The sequence below is a fragment of the Miscanthus floridulus genome, chromosome 2 (genome assembly GCF_019320115.1).
Source record: "Miscanthus floridulus cultivar M001 chromosome 2, ASM1932011v1, whole genome shotgun sequence".
Taxonomy (NCBI): Eukaryota; Viridiplantae; Streptophyta; class Magnoliopsida; order Poales; family Poaceae; genus Miscanthus; species Miscanthus floridulus.
In genome coordinates this window covers 123,597,941-123,620,585 of record NC_089581.1, presented here as the reverse complement: position 1 = coordinate 123,620,585, position 22,645 = coordinate 123,597,941, and the positions used below count along the sequence as shown (strand labels likewise).

At 43.7% G+C, this 22,645-nt stretch overlaps 1 protein-coding gene and 1 pseudogene across 1 annotated transcript; one reads left to right on the top strand and one right to left on the bottom strand.

Moving 5' to 3' along the window:
• The first annotated feature begins 10,896 nt into the window (after positions 1–10,896).
• LOC136536993 (RHOMBOID-like protein 3) lies at positions 10,897–12,270 on the top strand (annotated as a pseudogene).
• Positions 12,271–14,302: 2,032 nt separating this feature from the next.
• Positions 14,303–15,162, bottom strand: LOC136539555 (uncharacterized). The gene has a single exon (XM_066531523.1). The coding sequence runs from the start codon at positions 14,877–14,879 to the stop codon at positions 14,442–14,444; it is 438 nt and encodes a 145-aa protein (XP_066387620.1). The 5' UTR covers positions 14,880–15,162; the 3' UTR covers positions 14,303–14,441.
• Between the last annotated feature and the right edge of the window lie 7,483 nt (positions 15,163–22,645).

The window sequence follows — 22,645 nt, the reverse complement described above, 5'->3', positions numbered from 1 at the left end:
ATCACCTTGTACATATGTGTTAGCATATTTTCACAAACATTTTCAAGGGTGTTAGCACTCCACTAGATCCTAAATGCATATGCAATGAGTTAGAGCATCTAGTGGCACTTTGATAACCGCATTCCGATACGAGTTTCACCCCTCTTAATAGTACGACTATCGAACCTAAATGTGATCACACTCTCTAAGTGTCTTGATCACCAAAGCAAAATAGCTCCTACTATTTGTACTTTTGCCTTGAGCCTATTGTTTTTCTCTTTCTTCTTTTCAAGTCCAAGCACTTGATCATCACCATGGCATCACCATCATCATGTCATGATCTTCATTTGCTTCACCACTTGAAATGTGCTACCTATCTCATAATCACTTGATAAACTAGGTTAGCACTTAGGGTTTTATTAATTCACCAAAACCAAACTAGTGCTTTCACACGGTCGTGCAGGAACACACTGCCACTCCTGCCATGGTCACCATGGTCATGAGCTTGAGCTCGCCATGGCCAGCTGTCTTGGGGTCACTCCTGTCCCCGCTTGTTGTCGTCTTTGCACAGCCTTGTGACTTAGATCTAGTAGACTAAATAGAGACTCCCCTCTCACTATCAGCTAGCCAAAATAGAGAGCCCTGCCTCAGCGCACTGAGCATCATCGTATGGCCATGTACGTGGCCAAGCTTGTCCACTACGTCACCATGGCCTAATCCTCATCATAGTGCTACGATAGGTCTCTAGGATGGAGTAGCCATCCTCACCGGCGCATGTCGTGGTCGGAGATGGCCAGTGCGTCACTGCACAGCTCTGTCGTGCCACCATCACTGTCGGCAAGCCATCTCCATTGAACCCTAGGTCGCTTAGTCACCACCTATCGACGCAGCTCAATGTGGGGAACACGTAGGTGTCACTATCATCGTCGAGCTAGGGAGGTGATAAAATGGTGTCACTGTCATTGTCGAGCAATGGGGCCGCGCAGTGAGATATCGTTGGTCGGAGCACCTCCTCTACTCTGGAGTCACTGACGTGTGGGTCCTACTGACCAGCGGCCCCATCTATCAGTCATTGTGTGTCTTGGTTTTCTTATTTGCTTTCACAGATTTGAATGCATGTTTCAAAAATTCATATCTAGAGCTAGGAATGTCCAAATGGTGTGAACCAAATTTTGTTGGATTCATCATGAAGTGTAGTATTTGATAAAAATATGAAATGCACTATTTCTAATTTTTTTTCTACGAGAATAAAATGGAACTAGATAAATGCTTTTTAAATGTTTTCAATCTTGTAAAATACATAACTTGAGCTAGGGAAGTGATAAAATTGTGGTTCCAATTTTGTTGATATTGTGTTGACTTGCTCTAGTTAGGAAAATTGTTGAACTTGTAGTAAACTTGATTGGAATAGGGTCTTTCTATTTATCTTTTAATAAATGGTGTTTTCTGAGGAAATTCATGGGGATAAAAATAAGTAACATATTGCCAAACAAATTTTTTACAGTGTTATTGGGTTTTAGGAAAGCTAAAAAATATGAAATCTATTGTTTGATACTTTTCAATAGGGTCAACTATTTTCACTAAAATCAGCCCTTATAACTTGTCATTTATGTAGAGGGTGATGTACTTGTCTTTTTGGTGTGAAATTTTTACAGTAGCCTTTTGGGATCATATATGGATCACTATAATTTTCTCATAATTTATTGTGCACTTTTGATATATATTCTTTATTTCACCTTATTATCTAATAAAATTAATAAAGGCATTTAAATAATTGAGTTAGGGTTTATCATCATAGTTCTAGAATGTGTATGATGCCTATGAACTATTAGTATCATTGGTTGTACCCAATTTTGATTGCTGGTATACAGTGAAATATTATTTTGCACTATAATTCAAGTATAGAAGTTGTTTTGAACAGATTCTGTTGCTAGGTGAATTGGATAGGAAAAATGAGGTTTCTTGTAAAAATAGTTAATAAAAAAGTTGTAGATAACTTACTTATCTTGCTTGTGTCAAATTTTTAGGGCAATAGGCCAAATGGTTTGAGAGTTATAGCTGTTAGAAGTTGGTCTTCTAAAATGCTTACTCTCTGGAATTTCCGGATAGATCTATGAAATTGTTTTGTTTGACTAGGATAGAGGTTGAATCACCTTTTGGTGATTAAATAAAAGTTTTAGGCAATTTCATGAGCTTTCTAGAAACTCTAGGATCATATTATTTGGATGAGTATAACTCTAGTTATGATTAGAACTTGTAGCTGTTGTGTTGTGGTCTAGAAATTGACTTAGTGGGGATTCTTGTAATTTCTTGAGAAGAGATATGCACCTATTCAGTAAATAAGAATTTAACCTTGTTATCATCCTAATGATCTAATATGATAGTAATCATTTAACCATGTACATTATCATGTCATGCCATCCATAATTCTTCTTATGCATTTATGCTTCTCACTTTTGCATGTGCATGCAATAGGTGCGATGGAGGAAATCACTGTGTTGGAGCATGAGGCCGATCCCTAGGAAGAGAATCAGGAAGTGCAGCAACTAGAGGCCCCAGGAGAAGGCAAGCTCGATGGTGAATAGTTGCCTGAGTGCCCATATCACCAGCCCTCAACCTTTGTGAAAGGCAAGCCCAAAGCATTCTAAGCCTCCTATGTTTTTGAACTATCAACTTGAGATCTTTTTATGTTGATGCATTAAGTACTAGGAGTTGATTAGAACCACTTGTTGCATATATCTTCCTTGATCAGATATATATATATATATATATATATATATATATATATATATATATATATATATATATATCTTGAATTCTATGTAGGTCTAGGATCAAATATATGTTTAGCCATGCTTAGTCAGTAGAAGTTGGGTGATTACCTATCACCTGCATGATATAGGCTATTAACTAATCACGGTTGGCTATATGTGCTAGCATGGGATATAACCATGTGTCAATGAATAAAGGAGAGCGGGCAGGATCATGATAGAGAAGCAACAAGGGATGGAGGTCTTGGGTGCCTATCTATCCCTGTCTGTGTCAATTAAGGACCGATTCGTTGTATGTCCTTATGTCGTGTTGAACGCTTGCCTAGCACTTAGCTGGCCAGATTCGATGATACGACCATGAAGCCGAATAGCTCAATTTAGGATGGGCCCTGGTAAGTGAAAGTGTGCATATTAGAGGCAGTAAGGATGTGTGGAGAGCCAATGGTGGGAGTCCAAGGGTGGGACTGAGTTCTGATCTTCCTATCAGACTGGTAGAATCTCTGAGGGTGCAGCGCTGATCAGACCTGTGAGTTAGTCCTAAATTGTACCAAAGGTGACCTAAGGCTACCTTCGCACGGTGTGCCTTGGTTTGTGTTAGGAATAAATTTCCTAGCTGGGTAGGAATCGATTCGAATCACCGTCTCTCTCAAATAGTGAGAATTTAACTGAGCAGCGGCAACATAGAAGCACTAATTGAAAGTTGATGGTTATGATGATGCTCAAATTATCCTTATACCAAATATGGTTACTAATGCTTGTTAGCTTAATCAAGTGATTGCTCTAGTACAGGTGCTAACCTAGAGATGCTTAATTGAATAGGTATTCAATTTGATGCTAGAAGTACTAAATCTTCAAGTTATATTACTTAAGCTTTTATGCAAAATGTTGTCAAGCTAACTCCACCTTTTAAAGCCATGCATACTCCTTGGTGTCTTATTATTTTAGTTTATGACGGGTAAGTCTAGTTGAGTATATTCTCGTACTCAGGGTTTATTCCTATTTGTTGTAGATGATGTGATGTACCACGGTTACTGTAAGCATTGCATAACTCCTATAGTTGATGGAGAGTAAGACCAAGGGCATGGTCATTCCATATTGTCTCATCCATGTGCTTTTATTGGAGATGATCCTTAACTGGCTATGTATTTGAACTATCGTGATGTTGTTTCAAAACTATGTTGCTTCCGCCACTTCTAAATTTGGGTTGTAATAACTTTGTGAAACTCTGATGTATGAGAACTATTGGTGAACATGTTGTAACATGTGACTAGCTGTGTTGAATCATGTACGATCTTGGTTTATACATTGCACAGTTTGAGATCCGCCGTGATTTCATCGGACTACCAGGTTTATATGGGTTCAAGTATGATGATTTAATCACTTTGGTGATTGCTATTGTACTTGTGCTCTTATAAATTGGATGGTTCTATTATAGGCACTGCCGCACCTATAGACAACTTCGAGTCATAGTTCAAAATCCATGAACAAAAACTTAGATTAGAGAAATTTCTTAACTTACTATAGGTATGACAATCATAGATCAAGAGCTAGAAGTTGTAGGAATACCACACACAAGTAGATCGACTAGAAACCCTAGAAATCACCTCAACCACAATATGTCATGCAAGTAATGTAAATCAAGCACAAGTGACATAATGATTTATCACATGGTTTGTCTTGACACCAAGGCTTGCCTACCTCCACGTTGTTGAGGTTAACCACTAAGGCTTAGAGCTTTCCAACCCTTCCTCATTCTCAAGTCAAGAGACTTAACTCTTGAGATGAGGGGTGAGTTTACTAGCTTCAAGGGATGGTTATAAATCTCCCAAGGTTGCCACATAAGTTGGCAAGCTCCATGAGCGATGCTCTAGCTAGCTAGAAGCTAATCTCTAAGAGTAACAAACACAACCACTGGCCAAAACATGAACCAAGTGTTGTTTAGAGTTAGGGAATTAATGGAGCTGCTCTCTAATTGATTTTTAGACCTTTTTCCCTTAAGGATTGATGGAGAAATCAATGGATTTACTTGGGGGCTCGAGGTCAACAATGGAGAGAGAGAGAGAGCTCATTTTCTGTTTTGGATGAGCTGGAATGAGCAGGAGCTAGAAGAGAGACATTGGGGAGGAAGAGGATGGGTATAAATACCCCCTCAACCCCAATGGTCACTTAAGTCATGGTAGTGCCTCTCTTCAAGTGTGGTAGTGCCGCACAACGCAAGACAGCAAGGGTAAGAGTGAAGTGTAGACTGTCTAGGCTGTGAATCTAAGGATACATGTGTATGTTTGAGCACTTGGTAGCACATATTAGTTTAAGCATTTTGTCCCCCTTTATAGTATGGCTTTTCCTATACTCAAATTCAAAATATAAAAGAATTTAAACCACCTTTGAGTTTGAAGCCATCTACATTTATAATTGGGGGCTCCTCCGTTTCGTGTAGCATCCTCGAACATGAATTTCCTGCTTATCATCTCGATAAATCTCATTAGTTCTCTAATTGTGTGGTCATTATCACCAAAACTCACAATTAGGGCTTGATTGCACTTTTAGGATGACACTCGATTTAGGTGAAGAATCATGCTGGGCGCCCCATAATAGTGTATACAACATTCAGTCCAAAAATTCAATATATCCTTGCTTCCTACTGAGAAAAGTAAAAGTGGACAACAGTAGCGTCTATTCTTTTGATGGCATGTGGATTTTTTTCACAAGAGATTCTATCAGTGCATGTATCCTCGTCGGCCCCCATATGCTATGGGCATAGCTCTCCATGGAAAAACAATCGACGAACACCACAAATAGTTAAAACAAAAACACATGCATCGATGTTCAATTCCCATTAGTTTGACAGATGAACTAAATCATGTCTCTCAGGCCAAACAACAGTACAAAACAACAAAACACTAATACCAAATCCTCCTTGCGACAATAGAGTTTCAAAGAAATGAATCAATGGAAATTGTTTCTTCTTCCTCCTTCCTAGTGCTACTCCAAGATGCTAGTTCGCATGCATTGTTAATGGAATCAATGAACCTGCATTCACGATGATCGCATGGTGAAGGACTTTGTCGGCCTAAATGACCGGAGCCCACATCATGGCCTCGGCGAGCTAGAGGTAGGAGCAGGGGTTGGGGTCGGGCTGCGTGACAACGTGATCGTCAGGGACTGGTTCAGCACCTCAGGTACCTTTGGCTGGAGCGCCTATGACCGATGGAGCATGTCGACCATGGACGACATTTGGTAGGTGTGGACAAGGCACATGGGCTTGACCTGGCATGAAGGAGAAGGCATTGCTGCCATCTCGCCAGCCGCCACCACCGTGTCACGGCCACCCTCCCCCAAACCCTATTCTACAACCACTGGTGAATGGATTCCTATAACACCCTCGGTGTTATACCATAAATCATTTACTAAAATATATCATGAGCATCATGTTTATGTGTTAATGCATATAATATAGTGTGTAGATCAATTTCTGTAACTCGAAATGATCAACTAAAATGTGAAACAAAAGTTGATTCGATAGTCATGTTATATCACTTAGGGTTTAAAACCAATTTTTATTAAGCAAAAATGCTATAGAACATATATGTGTCACCTTAATAAAGTTGAAAGTACAAACTTTGTAGATGATAGTGAAATACTTATGGTCAAAAAATGATATTACTAGCTAATATTTCTACTAGCTTAGAAATCGCAAATGGAAATCAAATTCAGCTCAAAAACTTGGAAATTTTCAAGTCTGCCAACAGTTAGACACTGCTATGTTTAGCAATTTATAGTGAGAGATTGGGTTAAAGGGTGGTGTAGTGTTATAGCTCAATTTGGTAGTCTCATGTGTCGTCTTGAGCATGGTGAAGATGGTTTATGTCCTAAAGCAATCGTTTGGTCGTGTTGAACGATTTAAAATTCGTGCGTGTCACTGCCTCGGGTTGGTTGGCGTTGGGTGTGCGGTTACTATGCGGTCTTCTCACGCTGCGCACATGGCCACGTCCCACGCGGTCAGCCATGTTGCCATGCTTGGCCGGTCGAGCCGCCTGGGCTTGGCCAAAGCCGGCCGTAGTGAGCCGCTGGCCCACGCCCTGCTACTATTCCTCACGCCGCCGTCTTGGGTCCCCCGAGGCCGCGCTACGCTATCATCGCATCTGCACTGCCATCACTACTCGCGTCACAACATTGCCGCTATCATCGCATCGTTGTCGTGTCCGCACTGATCTGCTGCACCTCTAAGCTATTGTCGGTCCTATGCGTGTTGCCTCTACCACACGCACGTGGGCGAGCCACCATCACCATGCCATTTATGGCACTGCAGCGTGTGGCCCACGTTGGTCGGACACGCACACACGTGGTCCATAGCGCCGCCACGTGGGCCTCCCATTCTCGCCACTCATGTCCCGCCAAGGCAAGGATGAGCTAAGCCTACCTGTCGCGCTGTCTCTCTCTTTCCCTCTGCTCCCTCTATTTTCCGCCACCATCGTGTCGCGTCATGGTGAAGCCAGAGAGCGAGCACCTCTCATCAATTCCTTGTGCTCGTGTCTCCACCTTCACGTCCCCTCTCTAGCTGACCCCACCCCGCCTTAACTCGCGTCATGCCGAGCTCCAATTTTGGAGCTTTGCCCGTCGCCGTGCTGTTAAGGCCCATCCCCACCCACGCTATGGTCAGCCTCCACCACTTCACCCTGCGCCAATTCCTCTACACCACTAGCTCACCTTGGCTCCCTCTTCATCGTGTGCACGCTAGTCATAGCTCTAGTGTTGTCTCCTCACCGTTGCCGTGGTCGTGCCTTTATGGTCTGTCGTTCACCTCACAGCGCGCACGTGGCTAGCCTCGCTCAGGTCGTCTCTGGCTAAGCTGGCTTCTCGGTAAGGTCAATGGTGAGTTGTCATTGCTCACCCGTTACCCCTACCGCCTTGTTGTTTCTATGGCTCACCTGAACACCGTCGCCATTGCCATATGGTGCTCATCGTCATGGAGAGGTCCTTCTACGGCGTCTCAGCTCGTGCAACCGCCGCCCATCGCCTCGCGTCAAACCTTAGGTGAGCGTCGACCTCGTAGATAGGTTAGCATGGGTCCTGTGTGGCCGGCGCAAGTGCCAGTGCCATCGCTCGCTGCGCCAGAGGGCGCGGGGAAGGCAGGGGCCTTACCATTGTAAAGAGGAGAAAGGTCTAAGGGTTTTGTTGCAAAGTCACTATCTATAGAAATAGTAATGTGGATTGTGGGTTATTTTGCTCATAGTCTAGGGGCATTTTTGCAAGAGTGCCAACATGCGTGGGCTTCCTCGCCGTGGGCCGCCTCCACGCGTGGGCCATGCCTCGCCTATGGGCCGCTGTGCCCTCGCTCGTGCGCACGTTGCCTTGCGTGGGCTGCGTTGGGCCAAAAGCGGTTTACCTTTTTCGTGGAGAATAGAATTAGCTTTTCATTTGTATTTCTGAGTCGATCTTTGGTAAATCATATAAAATTATGTAGGTATCCAAAAATTATGAAACAAATTTTGTTAAGTTCTTAAAATTATGTTCTATCTGTTAGTGTATTTATTTCATATATGTGCTTGTTTATACTAGGAGCTATTAAATTATTTGAGAGTGTTTAATATTATTAGATTAAACGTTGTAGGAATTTTTGTGGCAAAATGGTGATAGTTTTAGCTTTGAAAATTTTACAGTTGCTTCATAGGATTATTATCTGCTCACTATAATTTTTGTAGCCTTAGAATAGGCTAAGTACTAGCGTAGTTAGGTGCTCCTTGTTGTAATATAAGTTAAATCGCTAATAAGAGTAAGATTACATTTTAGTTGCTAAGTTAATATCCATTAGATGAATCCATACCTGTTTTGTGGAAATGATAGTTAGCTTAGTATCTTAGTCATTAGAGCTAGCTTAGTAGTTTACCATGTTTATTCTTATTTTAGGAGCTGTTGTTGCTAAAATACTAAGTGTTGCATCATCATCGCATGCATGTAGAGAACGAGTTGGCAGAGATCGTGACCATTAGAGACTACGAGTTTGAGTAGGTGATCGAGGAGTATAAAGAGGAGATCCTCATGCAGGAGGAGGTCCTAGAGCTGCCAACAACTGAGCTGACACCCCACCTGCCCAAGGCAAACCCCGATGCATAACCCTTATTTTGAATAATCATTGAATATATATATTTGTGATGTGCATCTACGTTATAGGCATTTTATGGAAACCACCTACATAAATATATTTGTCCTAGGAGTCCTGCTAGTACAGGTGCGAGTAGCTGCTACGCTTAGGTTTTTTGGTAGCGTGAGTAACCTGTCGTTACTCATAATAGGTGATTATTATTATTACTCTCATGATATAATGGTGAAAGGAAATGGAGATCGGGCAGGGATATGGTACAGGTATTGATGGGTATAATAGGTTGTGTCCCACGGCCAACGGGCTATAGCTTGGTTATATTATTTTCCCTATCCGTGTTGGTTAAGGACTAGCCGTTGCATTGGATTCTAGTTAGGTCACAGACTTATTATCCTGAGCACATACTTGCTTATGGGAGCAGGAAGGCTCATTGCTCTCTTGTTGTAGGTTCCGGCTACATTGGTTCACGAATCGCCGTGTAATACGGTACGACTTGTCTATGATCTAGCACCATAGTAAGAACTGAAAGATGAAAGATGATGAAATGAATCTAATTGCTCAACTCTTGCTTGAAAGTAGAACAGGTGCTTACATAGAATGGTTAGCTAATGAACTAATCATGACTGCTAATAAAACATACATAAGGATTCACTCCTAGTAATGCTTTTTGCAAAAAGAAAACCCAGCAAACCATAAAGCCTATCATATCCTTTGGAGTCGGGAAAGTATTCCCACTAGTCGGGTAAGTCTTGCAAGTACATTGTGTACTCAAGGTTTATTTACCCCTGTTGCAGGTGCAGCTTGAGGAATGGTTGTTGTGTGGAGGATTCTTTTGGTGGGCACAAACAGATCCTTGTATCTTATCGTTAGATGTTTAATTTAATTTCGTTGTTAAATTTCGCACTCTTGACTTGGTATTGTAATAATGTATTTCTAAGAACTATTGTTGTATGAAATTGACTAATTATTGTAAACTCGTTCTCATTATTGGATCCTGGAGGAAAAACATGGATTATTCAAGTTCTCCCTTGGGGTGTGCTCGACGGAACCGTTCGATGTAGCTAGCTTTCGGGGTGCTTAGTGTCTAGTGGAAGACGATCGCCTCCGGAAGCATGCTATTTCAGGCGGTTCTGCCACAATTCCCTAACTCCAGAACCCTAACCCTCTCATCTAACTCCCCACGAGTAGCGCGGGGATGGGTCACGCGAGTGCAAGAAACGCGGAACCCACCGCCTAGCGCCTGATAGAGTTTGCGATAGACATTGCATCATTGTTGTTAGATAAAAATTATATATGGTAGATCAAAATATTAATAACTTGTCTTGGGTTCTACGAGGCAAGATGTTAATTGTTTGCACAAACTTACTGGATTAGTGGTCATTGATGGGGGAAGAGGTTGGAATACTAAGTGTTAGAGGCATAAGATGCCATAACTTATACAACATTCAGCCCAAATTCAAAATATCATCGCTTCTTACTAAGAAAAGTAAAAGTGAATTACTACATCATCTTTCTTATGTTTATTATTTTTCCATTCCCTATTCTCAAGACCTTGAGTGTCAACCACTTACTTTGTGCATGGTTGCGGACAAAAGGTCAAAAACATCCAAACTCTAGAGTCGGACAAAGGGCTTGGTCAGTTTTACTCAAGACGTCAGGGTGCAATGTGCAAAATATTCCCACCCATAATTTTTGGGCACAGGCGGAGGCGAGTCCGGAGGTCAAGGCTCCCCGGTGCGAGCCCAATCATTGCCACCACCGCCGGGCCCCGTCCGATCCCCCTGCCCACCCGATCGGACGGCGGGGAGCAGAGCGAGCACCTGCAGGGGCTGCCCACCCAAGTGTAGTATGGTCTAGTAATGGGAATAGTCAGCTCTACTGGCTCCAGCATTCAAGAACCATGCTCTTTGTTTTCTCCTCTGGATTTTGTTGTCCGTGTACTGCCGAGGACAGCCGGACAGGAGCCTTCCACGCCGAATGGAAACCGGACGCTCACAGTAGTCTTCAGTAGGAACGCTGAATGTCGCCGTCCCAGAATCAACCGCCATGGCCGCCGCGCGCTACGACGTGGAGAAGGGCGGGAGGAACGGCGAGTATCTCAGATATAGATGAAGCAATGCTACATACAGATCGTAATGGATTCATATAGAGAAAAGATTCCATCACCAACTCTGCTCTACTATCTCTGATTGGTTTGCCACTCAAGTACAAATTTACTTTGCCCAAAGTAAACGCAACTCGAAATTGTTTGGATCGATGGATGGACGATGAACGGTTTCTCACATTGATCAGAGCACCTTGTTTCCCGCAGGCTGCACAAGCTGGGGGCACTTGTATGGGACAAAGTTGTGCAGGAGCACCAAGGATGGAGGCTCCTCACCTGCATCTGGCTGCACGCCGGTGTTGCCCACCTTCTAGCAAACATGATCAGCCTCGTGCTCATCGGACTCAAACTTGAGCAACAGTTTGGATACGATATACACAGCTGTAGGAACTTAACACCGTCCGGCTTGAGTAGAACTACGTCTGATCTGGATCTGCATTCCCGTTTTCTTACCATGAGAATTGGCATCATCTACCTTGTTTCTGGCGTTGGAGGCAGCGTGCTCTCATCTCTGTTCATCAGGAACACCATCTCTGTCGGCGCTTCTGGAGCTCTGTTCGGACTCCTTGGTGCCATGCTGTCCGAGCTCTTCACCAACTGGACCATTTACTCAAACAAGGTGCAGATCTTCCCACCTCGCATTGCGGTGCAAATCTTTCGGCAGAAAATGTGGTTTCCGGACTAAACTGCACTAGCTCACTCAAGTAATGTGATGTCCAATCTGCAGGCTGCAGCCCTGGTAACCCCTCCTGGTCGTCATCGCCATCAACCTCGCCATCGGCATCCTCCCGCACGTCGACAACTTCGCGCACATTGGGGGATTCCTCACCGGCTTCCTCCTGGGGTTCGTCTTCCTGATGCGCCCGCACTACGGGTGGATGCAGCGCTACGTCCTGCCCTCCGACGTCAAGTACACCACCAAGAAGTACCTGGCCTATCAGTGGGCTCTGCTGGCCGTGGCTTCGGTCCTCGCTGTCGTCGGGTAAGCATAAGCATCACATCACATGCTGGTGCCTCCTCTTTCTGAAACCTAACAAGCCAGTACTAGTACTCGCTCATACCTTAATGCGCCTGCTATGATGCTAATCTAATGCATTCTGTCAGCTTTCGTTTCACCACCACCCCAAAAGAAAAGAAAAGAAAAGAAAAATGTGTTCTGTCAGTTAGGTCGGTTTGACTGAATTTGAACTCATGTGTTGCGCAGGTTCGCCGTTGGGCTGGGGATGCTTTTCAGAGGAGTGGACGCGAATGACCACTGCGGGTGGTGCCATTACCTCAGCTGCGTTCCGACCTCCAGATGGAGCTGTGGGAAGTGAAGATTGGTGTGCGGACACAATGGACTGAAGCCAGGAGAGAGCCCATGGCCCATGGAACCTTTTCTCGGGCAAGCGTTTCCATGAATAGATAGATAGATATACAGCTCGCAAAGTCTTACTGTACATAATGTCGTTAGAACGTGAGTCCCGGGGTTTATATATGACATTATTATGTTTATCTGACTGATCGATGATTCGTTCTATTTATTCAGTTAAAATTGAGATGCCTTCAATCTTTCACCTGTCAGCTATAGTATTTGCAAACTAGCTTGCAGTTGTATCGTTGTCTAATCTGTCAACCACAAACGATCTTCCCGATGATTATTGCGGTTCTTTCATGATAAGTTACGATGTTTGGGGGTGTTCATTTAATTTCTGCTAGACCTTGTTAGGCAGATATTTTTTGAAACCTCACCCAAGAAATCTGAGAAGCCGATGAGATTATGTTTATGTGAATTCATCCTTGTAGTATAAAAGATAGCTTCTCCTCTCTGGAGCTTCTTTTGTACACAAAGTCGTTTCTTAAGAGAAGCAGGAGAAGCCAAAACTGAAGACCCTCAAAAAGACTTCACAAAGAAAGCCGAGTAAAGTCCACTGGTGATCCTCGAACTTGTTCGGCTGTGTCATACCAGTCCCTATAACTCTTAGGTTTGGGAGATTTGAGAAATTCAAAGATCATGCGTTTCTACGATCATCAGAGAAATTAGAGAACTTAGTGCTTCTTTTCTTGTTTTTCTCTAATGTATAATATTACATCATGTAATCATGTAGCCCATGCTCTAGCTAAGCAGGTCTTAGATGGCAACAGGGTGGGTGAGTGGCAGTTAGCCCCAACCTGTATTGTTCATCTGCATACTGAAGATCGTGTGTAGCCTGAACTGCGTTGCGATGGGCCGATGGTCTCCTGGAGTATCTTGTTCCTGAACTGCGTTACGATGGGCCGATGGTCATCCATCTCAACAGAGAGGAAAGCCGAAAGCGGGTCGCCCGAGTGGATCGCGTAGGAGTTTCGGTACGTGGGCTATTGGGCCGAGAGAAAGGTCAGGCCATGCAGCGTGTTAGCAAAACGTCAAATTGGGCTCGTCTGGTCAGAAACGGCCTCGGTCAGTGGCCGATAGCAGCGACAAGAAATGCAGTCGTGCTCGGGCAGGGAGCTAGGGACCAGGACGGAGTGAAGCTCCGGCTACTGCTTCGCCATCCAGACAACTTACCTACTCGCGTGAACTTATCCGTATGTGTTTTCCTCTCGTAACAAATCCGCAAACAGTATTTTTTTTAGCTCGGCTTTTCGGCAAAGACCGTGTCAGTGTCGGTCGTAGTTCGCAGTCACGAAGAGAACGGATCGTTGTTCTTTACTAGACGTCGAGGGTGATCGATTCGTCACTGACACGTTCGCGAACTAGATATTCAGTGCAGACAAGATAAGTGCTCAACATATATCACCTAGTACGAAATTTCAGCGCTAGTATCACGAGCAGCAGCAACGAACTGGACGTAGGAACATTCTGCCAGAGCCAATATAAACCCTGTGTCCTCGTAGCACACCATCCAGACCTGACGCATAATAATATAAATTTATTAGTTGGTTTTTACTCGAAACACCAACAATTTGTCTATGAGTATTTAAATCCGCAATGATGCTTGCTTACCGTTCCTGAAAATTGTGGTAGTTTGGGTGCTAATTTTTTTGGCCATACTCCTATGATACAACAGAAATGTCAACTCGGCTCTCCAAAGTCTTCTTGGCTGACGACATCACGTCATCACCGCTCTTCTTCGTGGCGGCCTGCAGCCCCTTGTCCTTGTTGATTTGGTCGCCCACTAAAGTGCAAAGCTGCCGGCTGCCATCATCCCGTTATTACACGCACGCATCACGCCAAAAGGAAAATTCCGAAACTCTCCTCGGTTCAGATACTCTCAACGGAGTCCCCTATCAATTATCATCAGTATCACTGATAAGAAAATGTTCACACAGATCCTTGAAATGATTGAAACTCTCAAGAACAGGCTGAGAAGGACTAGACGGTAAATTCGCACCCCAAATGTAACAGACGACCCTGAACTGCATTGGGATTGAGGACCGGGAGAGCCAGGAACATATGCCGTGCTGGCTCCGAGCCTCCGACTGCCGCAGGAGCGGCGGCGCCCAGCCCTGGACACACGGCGTGGACCTACGCTTGGACGGCGACGGCGTCCGTGAACCGGAGGCTGCGGCCGCCGGCTTCCGCCCAGGCCACGCCGCGGCGCACCGTGCTGCCGTCCGCGGCGCCGCGCAACGCCCGCCGCGTGCTCGTCGTCTTCGCCGCCGCCGTAGACGACACGGAGCGCCCGGCGTCCTCGGCGGCGTGGTGCGTCTCGAAGTCGAGCGGCGGCCCGTCGGCGTCGTCCCCGCAGTACGTGGCGCCGGCGGCGCTCGGCCCCAGCAGGACCCTGCTGTCCGCGGCGCCGCGGCTGTTGTGCCATATCCCCAGGCAGTAGGACGCGGAGCAGAGCGCCGCGGCGAGGAGGAAGACCAGGAGGTCCACGCGCGTGATGAGGGTGCCGCCGCAGCACCTCCTGTTGCCGGTGCCGCCGCCGCGCGCTCTCGGCGACGATCCGTCGTTCGCCATGGCCTGGAGCGTGGAGGGGGAGGAGGACACGAGGCGGAGGAAACGGGAGAGAACTGATCGACTTTATATGGATGTGTAGGCTGCAACGAAGCTGGAGGAAGCTGGAAGTTGGGGTCGATAGTCTCCATGGTTGCTCAGGACTGATGAAAAGCAGCAGTCTTTTACAATTATTTTTGCATCATAAGTATATTGATCATACTCCAAATTTTACTTACGGTATGTAGTAGTAGCAGTATCTTATGGATGATGATGAAATGCTGGGCTCTCCATCGTCCTCGCGAAGATCCTCCGCCAAACTATTGTAGTATAATAATACTCCTATTCGGTTCTTTGAACGAATGAAAGAAGTGACCAGAACGAGATCGTGTCCTCCTCACACAAACAATCCAGTTTTACCACTTCATTGGTCGCTCCCGACGAGCACGAGTTGGTTGGGAGTTCGCGATTGGATGTGCGGAGCCGGTCCACTTACGCAAGGGCCCGATTACACTTGAGCCCATAGACGGCACATGTGTGGCTCGGCCTGTGACGTGGCTTATACAAAGGCCCATGCGAATTATATGTAGCCCAGCCCACCAACTCGGGGTCGAAAACACTCAACAGCATTCGTTGGTTGGGTTGGGCCTAAGTCCAGACAAACTTTCATTTGGAGAGTAATTAACAACAAAATTCTGTCCATGAACATTGAACAACATTTTGCCAACCTACTGGAAAACCATAGTGGCGCCGCTTATTTTAAAGGCGATCCTTGAGCTTGACCTCATCAGAATTGTTAGGATACCAACACGTGCATGTTGTCCGGACAGGAAAACAGATGGAGTCAGAAAATCCTACTTTGGCGTATTGTTTGCCTGCAACCATGTCTGAAGTTAGGGGTGGGGCACTTTGAACACGAGAACTGAAAACCGATCTCAACTGAACCTGAATTATTATCGGTCTATATGATTAGATTTTGGGTTTCGCCTTCGGTCTCGATTTTTTTTTCCAATTCGCGGTACATGGGTTAGGGTTCGGGCTTTGGTCTCTAAAAAACCTGAATAGACCTTTAACAAATCGTGGGTGATCATATATGATGTGTTCATGCTTGTATTTATCCCTCTTAATTTACAGTATAAACTTTCAAACTACACCAAAATTATGATCCTTACATATGTTTGGTGAGGTCAAAGAAGAAAAGATTTGGAAACAAATGGCTAAAGAAATCATTTATATGCCTGATGAGTATGAGATAAAAAAATGCAAAGAGTTATTTGGTCAATTAAGCGGACCGGATAGTCCGAACTGAATTATTTCCGTTTTCAGGTTTGGTTCCTATTCTCTCTCTCTCTCTCTCTCTCTCTCTCTCTTCATAGGAAGAGAACGTATGTGAAAGCATCTAGGCCCCTAGCTGGGTTTCGGTGATTAATAACAATACAAGATTACTATGACTAACGTGTGTTTTGTAGAGGCAATTAAGTTAGGTCATGGTAATGACAATTGATTGGGCAATCATGGTTGGCATGCCCCTACGATGGAAATCATTTCGGTTTTCAAAGGATGGATGACAAAGTTAAGGATGGACTAGTTCTAAGTGTCGTTTGGTGTTGAAGAGACACTTAGACTAGCTTAGGACTTTGTTTTTCCTTTGGTCGTACCATTAAGGGGGGTATGGACGGGTAGCTTGACCTAGGTGAGTCTAGTGGGTTAGGTGTGGTGCACACTTGTCAAATCTAGCACAGGTAGCTCCTAAGTAGCCCTTAGATCAATTGGAGCAAACTTCATTCACACATGATTTCGAGTTGAAAGTGAATGGAGGGTCAAATATTGACCGGACGTTGATTCCGGTGTGACCGGACGCTGGCGCAGAGTCCGGTCAGTTCATTTGATCAAGGTGAAATCGTCTGGATGCGACTGAACGCTGAGTGAAATATGACCGGACGCTGGGTGCCAGAGTTCGGTCAACTCCAGTAAGGTTCCAGAGAGGAAAAATTCTGATCGGACGCGTCCGGTCAGTGCTGACTGGATGCTGGTCAGGTTCCAGCTACTGACCGGATGCTAAGCAGTAAAGTGACCGGACGCTGGGTCCCAGAGTTTGGTCAACATCAGTAAGGTTGCAGAGGGTAGTTTTTGTGACCGGACGCGTCAGGTCAGTGCTTACCGGACGTTGGTCAATGCCTGATCACAACTTAACTGCTCGATGGCGGGGAGAACTGATCGGAGCGTCCGGTCACCTTGACCGGAGCGTCCGATCACCCCGTAGAGGCACATAACGGTTCGTTTTGAATGAGGAGTTATAAATATTTTCTCTATTCACTCAAGGGATAACTTTTGCTCATTTCAACAGCTAAGAAACACCCTTGAGAGTGCCAAGGAGAGCAAGGTCCTAGTGAGGTGATTGAGATTTAAGAATCCAAGAGAGAGGCCTCATTAGTGAAAAGAGAGTAGCAAGTGTGCATCAACCTTCTCATTAGGCTTGTTGTGGTCAAGTGAGAGTTCTTGCTTGTTACTCTTGGTGATTGCCATCACCTAGACGGCTTGGTGGTGATTGGGAGTTTGGTGATCATCGGGTGGAGCTTGTGGATGACCCAACTCAAGTTGTGAGTGGTTGTGGGTGATTCACCGCGACGGAGTGTCAAAGAATTAACCCATCGAGAGTACTTGATCCTTGCATAGATCAAGGGGGAGCTACACCCTTGCGCGGGTGCTCCAACGAGGACTAGTGGGGAGTGGCGACTCTCTGATACCTCGGTAAAACATCATCGCGTTCCTCCTTCTCTCTTTACTTTAAGCATTTACTTTGAGCAATTCAATTCTCATCTTTACATTCATAGAATTGCCATGCTAGAGTAGGATTAGAACTTATGTTGCAAAACTTTTGTGCGGCAGAACATTAGAAACACTTTCTAGGCACAAGGGGTGAAGTGGGATAAGTGTAGGGTTTAATTATTGCAAAGATTTTTAGAATTAGCCCAATTCACCCCCCTCTCTTGGGCATCTTGATCCTTTCAATTGGTATCAAAGCCTTGTGCTCACGTAATTAGGCTTAACCGCCTAGAGAAAGATGTCTCACGGGGATGGTCCTCCTCCTATCTTTGAGGGAGATGATTTTCCTTATTGGAAAATCCGCATGGAGGCGTATTTAGAAGCTCTAGATGTTGGAATACTTAGAGCCGCCTCGCAAGGATTCCCAAAACCTCGGGATCCCACGCACCTTCAAGGCGATGAAGTGAACTATGAAAAATGGAATGCAAAGGCTAGAAACACCATCTTTAGAGGCCTTTGCAAAGATGTGTTTAACCGAGTGAGGAACCACAAGGACGCCCATGCACTATGGTCGAACATTTGTGTGCTCCATGAGAGAACTAAGAGCGAGCGTGCGGAACACTATCATCTCGTAATGAAAAAGATTAATTCTTTTGAGACGCTTCCTAAAGAGAGTGCTAATGAAATGTACTCCCGCTTGAATGTTCTTGTAGAGGAAGTCAATGGGCTTGGATTCACTCAAATGCAACCATCCGATGTTGTAAGAAAAATCTTGAGTGTCCTCCCCATTGATAAATATGGGCATATTGTGACCGTGCTTCATCAAGGTTATCTTTCCACCGCTACACCGACTCAAATCTTAGGAAAGATCAATGCTCATGAGATGTACATGCACATCACACCACAAGATGACTCATCCTCTACTAAGAAGAAAGACAAAGATTTAGCATTCAAGGCTAGCCAAGAGAAGGGCAAAGCAAGAATTGAGTATGAGAGCTCAAGTGATGATGAAGTTGATGATGCAAGTCTTGCTCTCATGGTGAGAAGAACCGCCAAGATGATAAAGAAGCTCAACAAGAATGATGTCAAGTTTGATGGCAAGAAAAAGAAGTTCTTCACTAGCACTAGAAGGAAGCCAATCTTCGAGACGAATTGCTATAATTATGGAGAACTTGGTCATCTAGCTCATCAATGCATCAAGCCCAAGAACGACAAGTACAAGAAGAAGTATAAGGGCAAGAAAGATGACTCAAGTGATGAAGATAACGATAAGAAGAACAAAAACAGGCCATACAAGAAGAAGGATGGCAAGAAGGACTTCCACAAGAAGAAGAAAAATGGCAAGGCATACATCGTCGGTGATTGGCTCACAGACATTGATTCATCTAGTTGCTCATCTTATGATGATAGTGACAACGATAATGTGGCCACCATTGTGATTGACTCTTCATCATCTTCACCGACACCACCGTCATCATCGTCTACACACCTATGCCTTATGGCCAATGGTGAACGAAAGGTATCAAATGATGATGATAGCAGTGGTGATGATCATGCTAACAATGATGATAGTGATAGTGATAGTGATGATGATGAATTTGAATCACCTTTATATGATGATCTTGTCAAATTGCTAAACCAATACACTAAGATCATTAGAAAGACTAGAGCTAAGAATGACAAGCTAGAAGCTAAGAATAATTCTCTTTTAGCTAAAAGTGATATAGCGAAAAAGGCTAGTGTTGAGATTAGAGAAGCAAATGATGCTATGTCATCCAAACTCAAGGAGCTCAAATCTTCTAAGAAAGAGCTTCAAGAAAAACATGATAAACTTGAGAGGATACATAATGAGCTCATCACTAGCCATAATATGCTAAAAGAAGAATATACAACTCTCAAGATCAATCATGATAATCTTGTTATCGCTCAAGAATTTTTATCCAATGAGCCACATGATGCTACTAACAATGTTGTTAAGATTGATATAGCTACATCATGTGATGATTTAATTGTTGAGAGCATTGAGCAAGGATCTAGTGGCAAAGGCAAGCAAGTGGTTGAAACTAGCAACTATGATGAGTATGTCAAGCTCAAGCATGATAATGAAAAGCTCAAGAAAGATCTTGAAGAGCTCAAAACCACCAACACTATAGTGTTAGAAACTCTTGATCATGATGGTGATTTGATTCTTGAGAATGAGAAGCTCAAAAAAGAGAACAAGAGACTCAAGGAAGGAAAAAATGATGATGCACTCAAAGAAGAGAACAAGAAGCTCAAGTTGGAAAAAGAACATCTCAAGATTGGATTGAGCAAGCTCACAAGAGGCAAACATCTTCAAAGTGAGTTACTAATGAACACTGTCATGAAGATGGACAGAAGTGGCATTGGGTACTTGGCAAACCAAGAGAAGAAGGCTCAAGCTCAACAACAACAACACAAGTCAAAGCCAAAGCCAAAGAGGTGTTTTGAGTGTGGACAAGAAGGTCACTTTGCCCATGAGTGTCAAACTCCACCACCACAACCCTTGCCCAAACATGCTAGACCCTTTGCTTTTAATGCTCATTACATGCTTAGAAAAGACTCTAGTGGAAAGATGAAAGTTATGTTCTTAGGACCTCTCAACAAGAATAGGCCTAAGAAAATTTAGGTAGCAAAGTCACTTATTGAGAAAGTGAAGGGCCCTCAACAAGTTTGGGTCCCTAAACAAGCTTGATCTCTTGTGTGTAGGTGAACTACAAAACCGATGGAAGTCATTGGGTAATTGATAGTGGTTGCACACAATATATGACCGGTGATCCTCGTATGTTCACCTCACTAGATGAAGAAGTAGATGGACAAGAAAGAATCATATTTGAAGATAATTCAAAGGGCAAAGTTAAAGGGTTGGGCAAAGTGACAATATCAAATGATCATTCAATCTCAAATGTGCTATATGTTGTTTCATTGAGCTTCAACTTGCTATCCGTTGGTCAATTGTGTGATCTTGGCTTTCAATGCCTATTCTAAGAAGGATGATGATCAAGTGATATTCAAGGGATTTAGATACAACAACCTATATCTAGTGGATTTCACCTCTGAAGATGCTAATTTAAAGACATGTCTATTCACCAAAACAACACTTGGGTGGCTATGGCATAGAAGACTTGCTCATGTTGGGATGAGCTCACTCAAGAAGCTAATGAAGAATGATTTGGTGAGAGAATTGAAGGATGTGAAGTTTGAGAAAGACAAGCTTTGTAGTGCATGTCAAGCCGGCAAACAAGTTGCAAACACTCATCCTATAAAAGCTTTCATGTCAACAGCAAGAGTGCTAGAGCTCCTTCACATGGACTTATTTGGACCAACAACATACAAAAGTTTAGGAGGAAATCTTTATTGTCTTGTGATTGTTGATGACTACTATAGATACATATGGGTATTCTTCCTTCATGACAAATCTAAAGTGGCATCATGTTTCAAGAAGTTTGCCAAGATAGCACAAAATGAGTTTGAGGTGAAGCTCAAGAATATTAGAAGTGATAATGAGAAATAATTTGACAACACAAACATTGAAGCCTATTGTGATGAAGTTGGGATCAAGCATGAGGTCTCTGCAACATATACTCCTCAACAAAATGGTGTAGTAGAGAGAAAGAACCGGACACTTATTATACTTGCAAGAACAATGCTTGATGAGTACAACACATCCGAAGCTCTATGGGCGGAACCTATCAACACCACATGTTATGCATCCAACCGTATATTCCTTCAAAAGTTTCTTAGCAAGACAGCTTATGAGTTGCTCAATGGAAAGAAGCCAAATGTCTCCTTCTTTAGGGTGTTTGGTTGCAAATGCTATATCTACAAGAAGCGACAACACCTATGAAAGTTTCAAAGATGTTGTGATATTAGTTTTCTTATTGGTTATTCATCAAAGTCCAAAGCATATAGAGTATTTAATCATGCCACCGGCTTGATTGGAGAAACATATGATGTGGAATTTGATGAATCTAACAGCTCCCAAAGAGCACATGAGAATCTTGATGATATAGGTGATGAACCATTGAGGGAGGCTACGAAGAACATTCTGGTTGGAGACATCAAGCCACAAGATGATGAAGATGATGTACAAGTGATTAATCCACCTTCTTTATCAAATGTGCCATAAGATGGTGATAAAGATGGGAGAGTAGAAAATAAAGACACTCATGTCTCCCATGATCAAATGGTGGCACAAGCACAAGATATTAATGCTCCACAACCTCCCTCTCAAGTGGTTGATAGAAAAAATTCACCTCTACTACAAGCTCATCCATAAGATCTCATCATAGGGAGTCCATCAAAGGGTATAATGACTCGATCTCAAAAACTTGCTTCGTTTATTGAACATCACTCTTTTGTCTCTTGCTTTGAGCCTACCAAGGTAGAAGAAGCTCTTCAAGATCCAGATTGGATAAATGCTATGCATGAAGAGTTGAACAACTTCACTTGCAATGAAGTTTGGACTCTTGAAGATCGACCACAAGGTGCAAGAGTCATTAGAACAAAGTGGGTGTTCCACAACAAGAAAGATGATCAAGGCATTGTTGTGAGGAACAAGACAAGACTAGTTGCAAAGAGGTTCTCTCAAGTTGAAGGGTTGGATTTTGGAGAGACCTTTGCACCGGTTGCAAGACTAGAAGCCATTCGTATCCTCCTTGCATATGCATCACATCATGAAATGAAACTATATCAAATGGATGTGAAAAGTGCTTTTTTAAATAGTTTTATAAATAAACTAGTCTATGTTGATCAACCTCCTAGGTTTAAAGACCCTAGATATCCTAATCATGTTTATAAGTTGTCTAAGGCGCTATATGGGCTTAAGCAAGCCCCCAAGAGCTTGGTATGAGCGTCTTCGGAATTTCCTCATTGAGAAGGGCTTCACCATTAGGAAGGTCGATGCCACACTATTCACCAAGAAGCTTGATGGACATATCTTCATTTGTCAAGTATATGTTGATGATATCATGTTTGGATCATCAAATGAAGATTCTTGCAAAGAA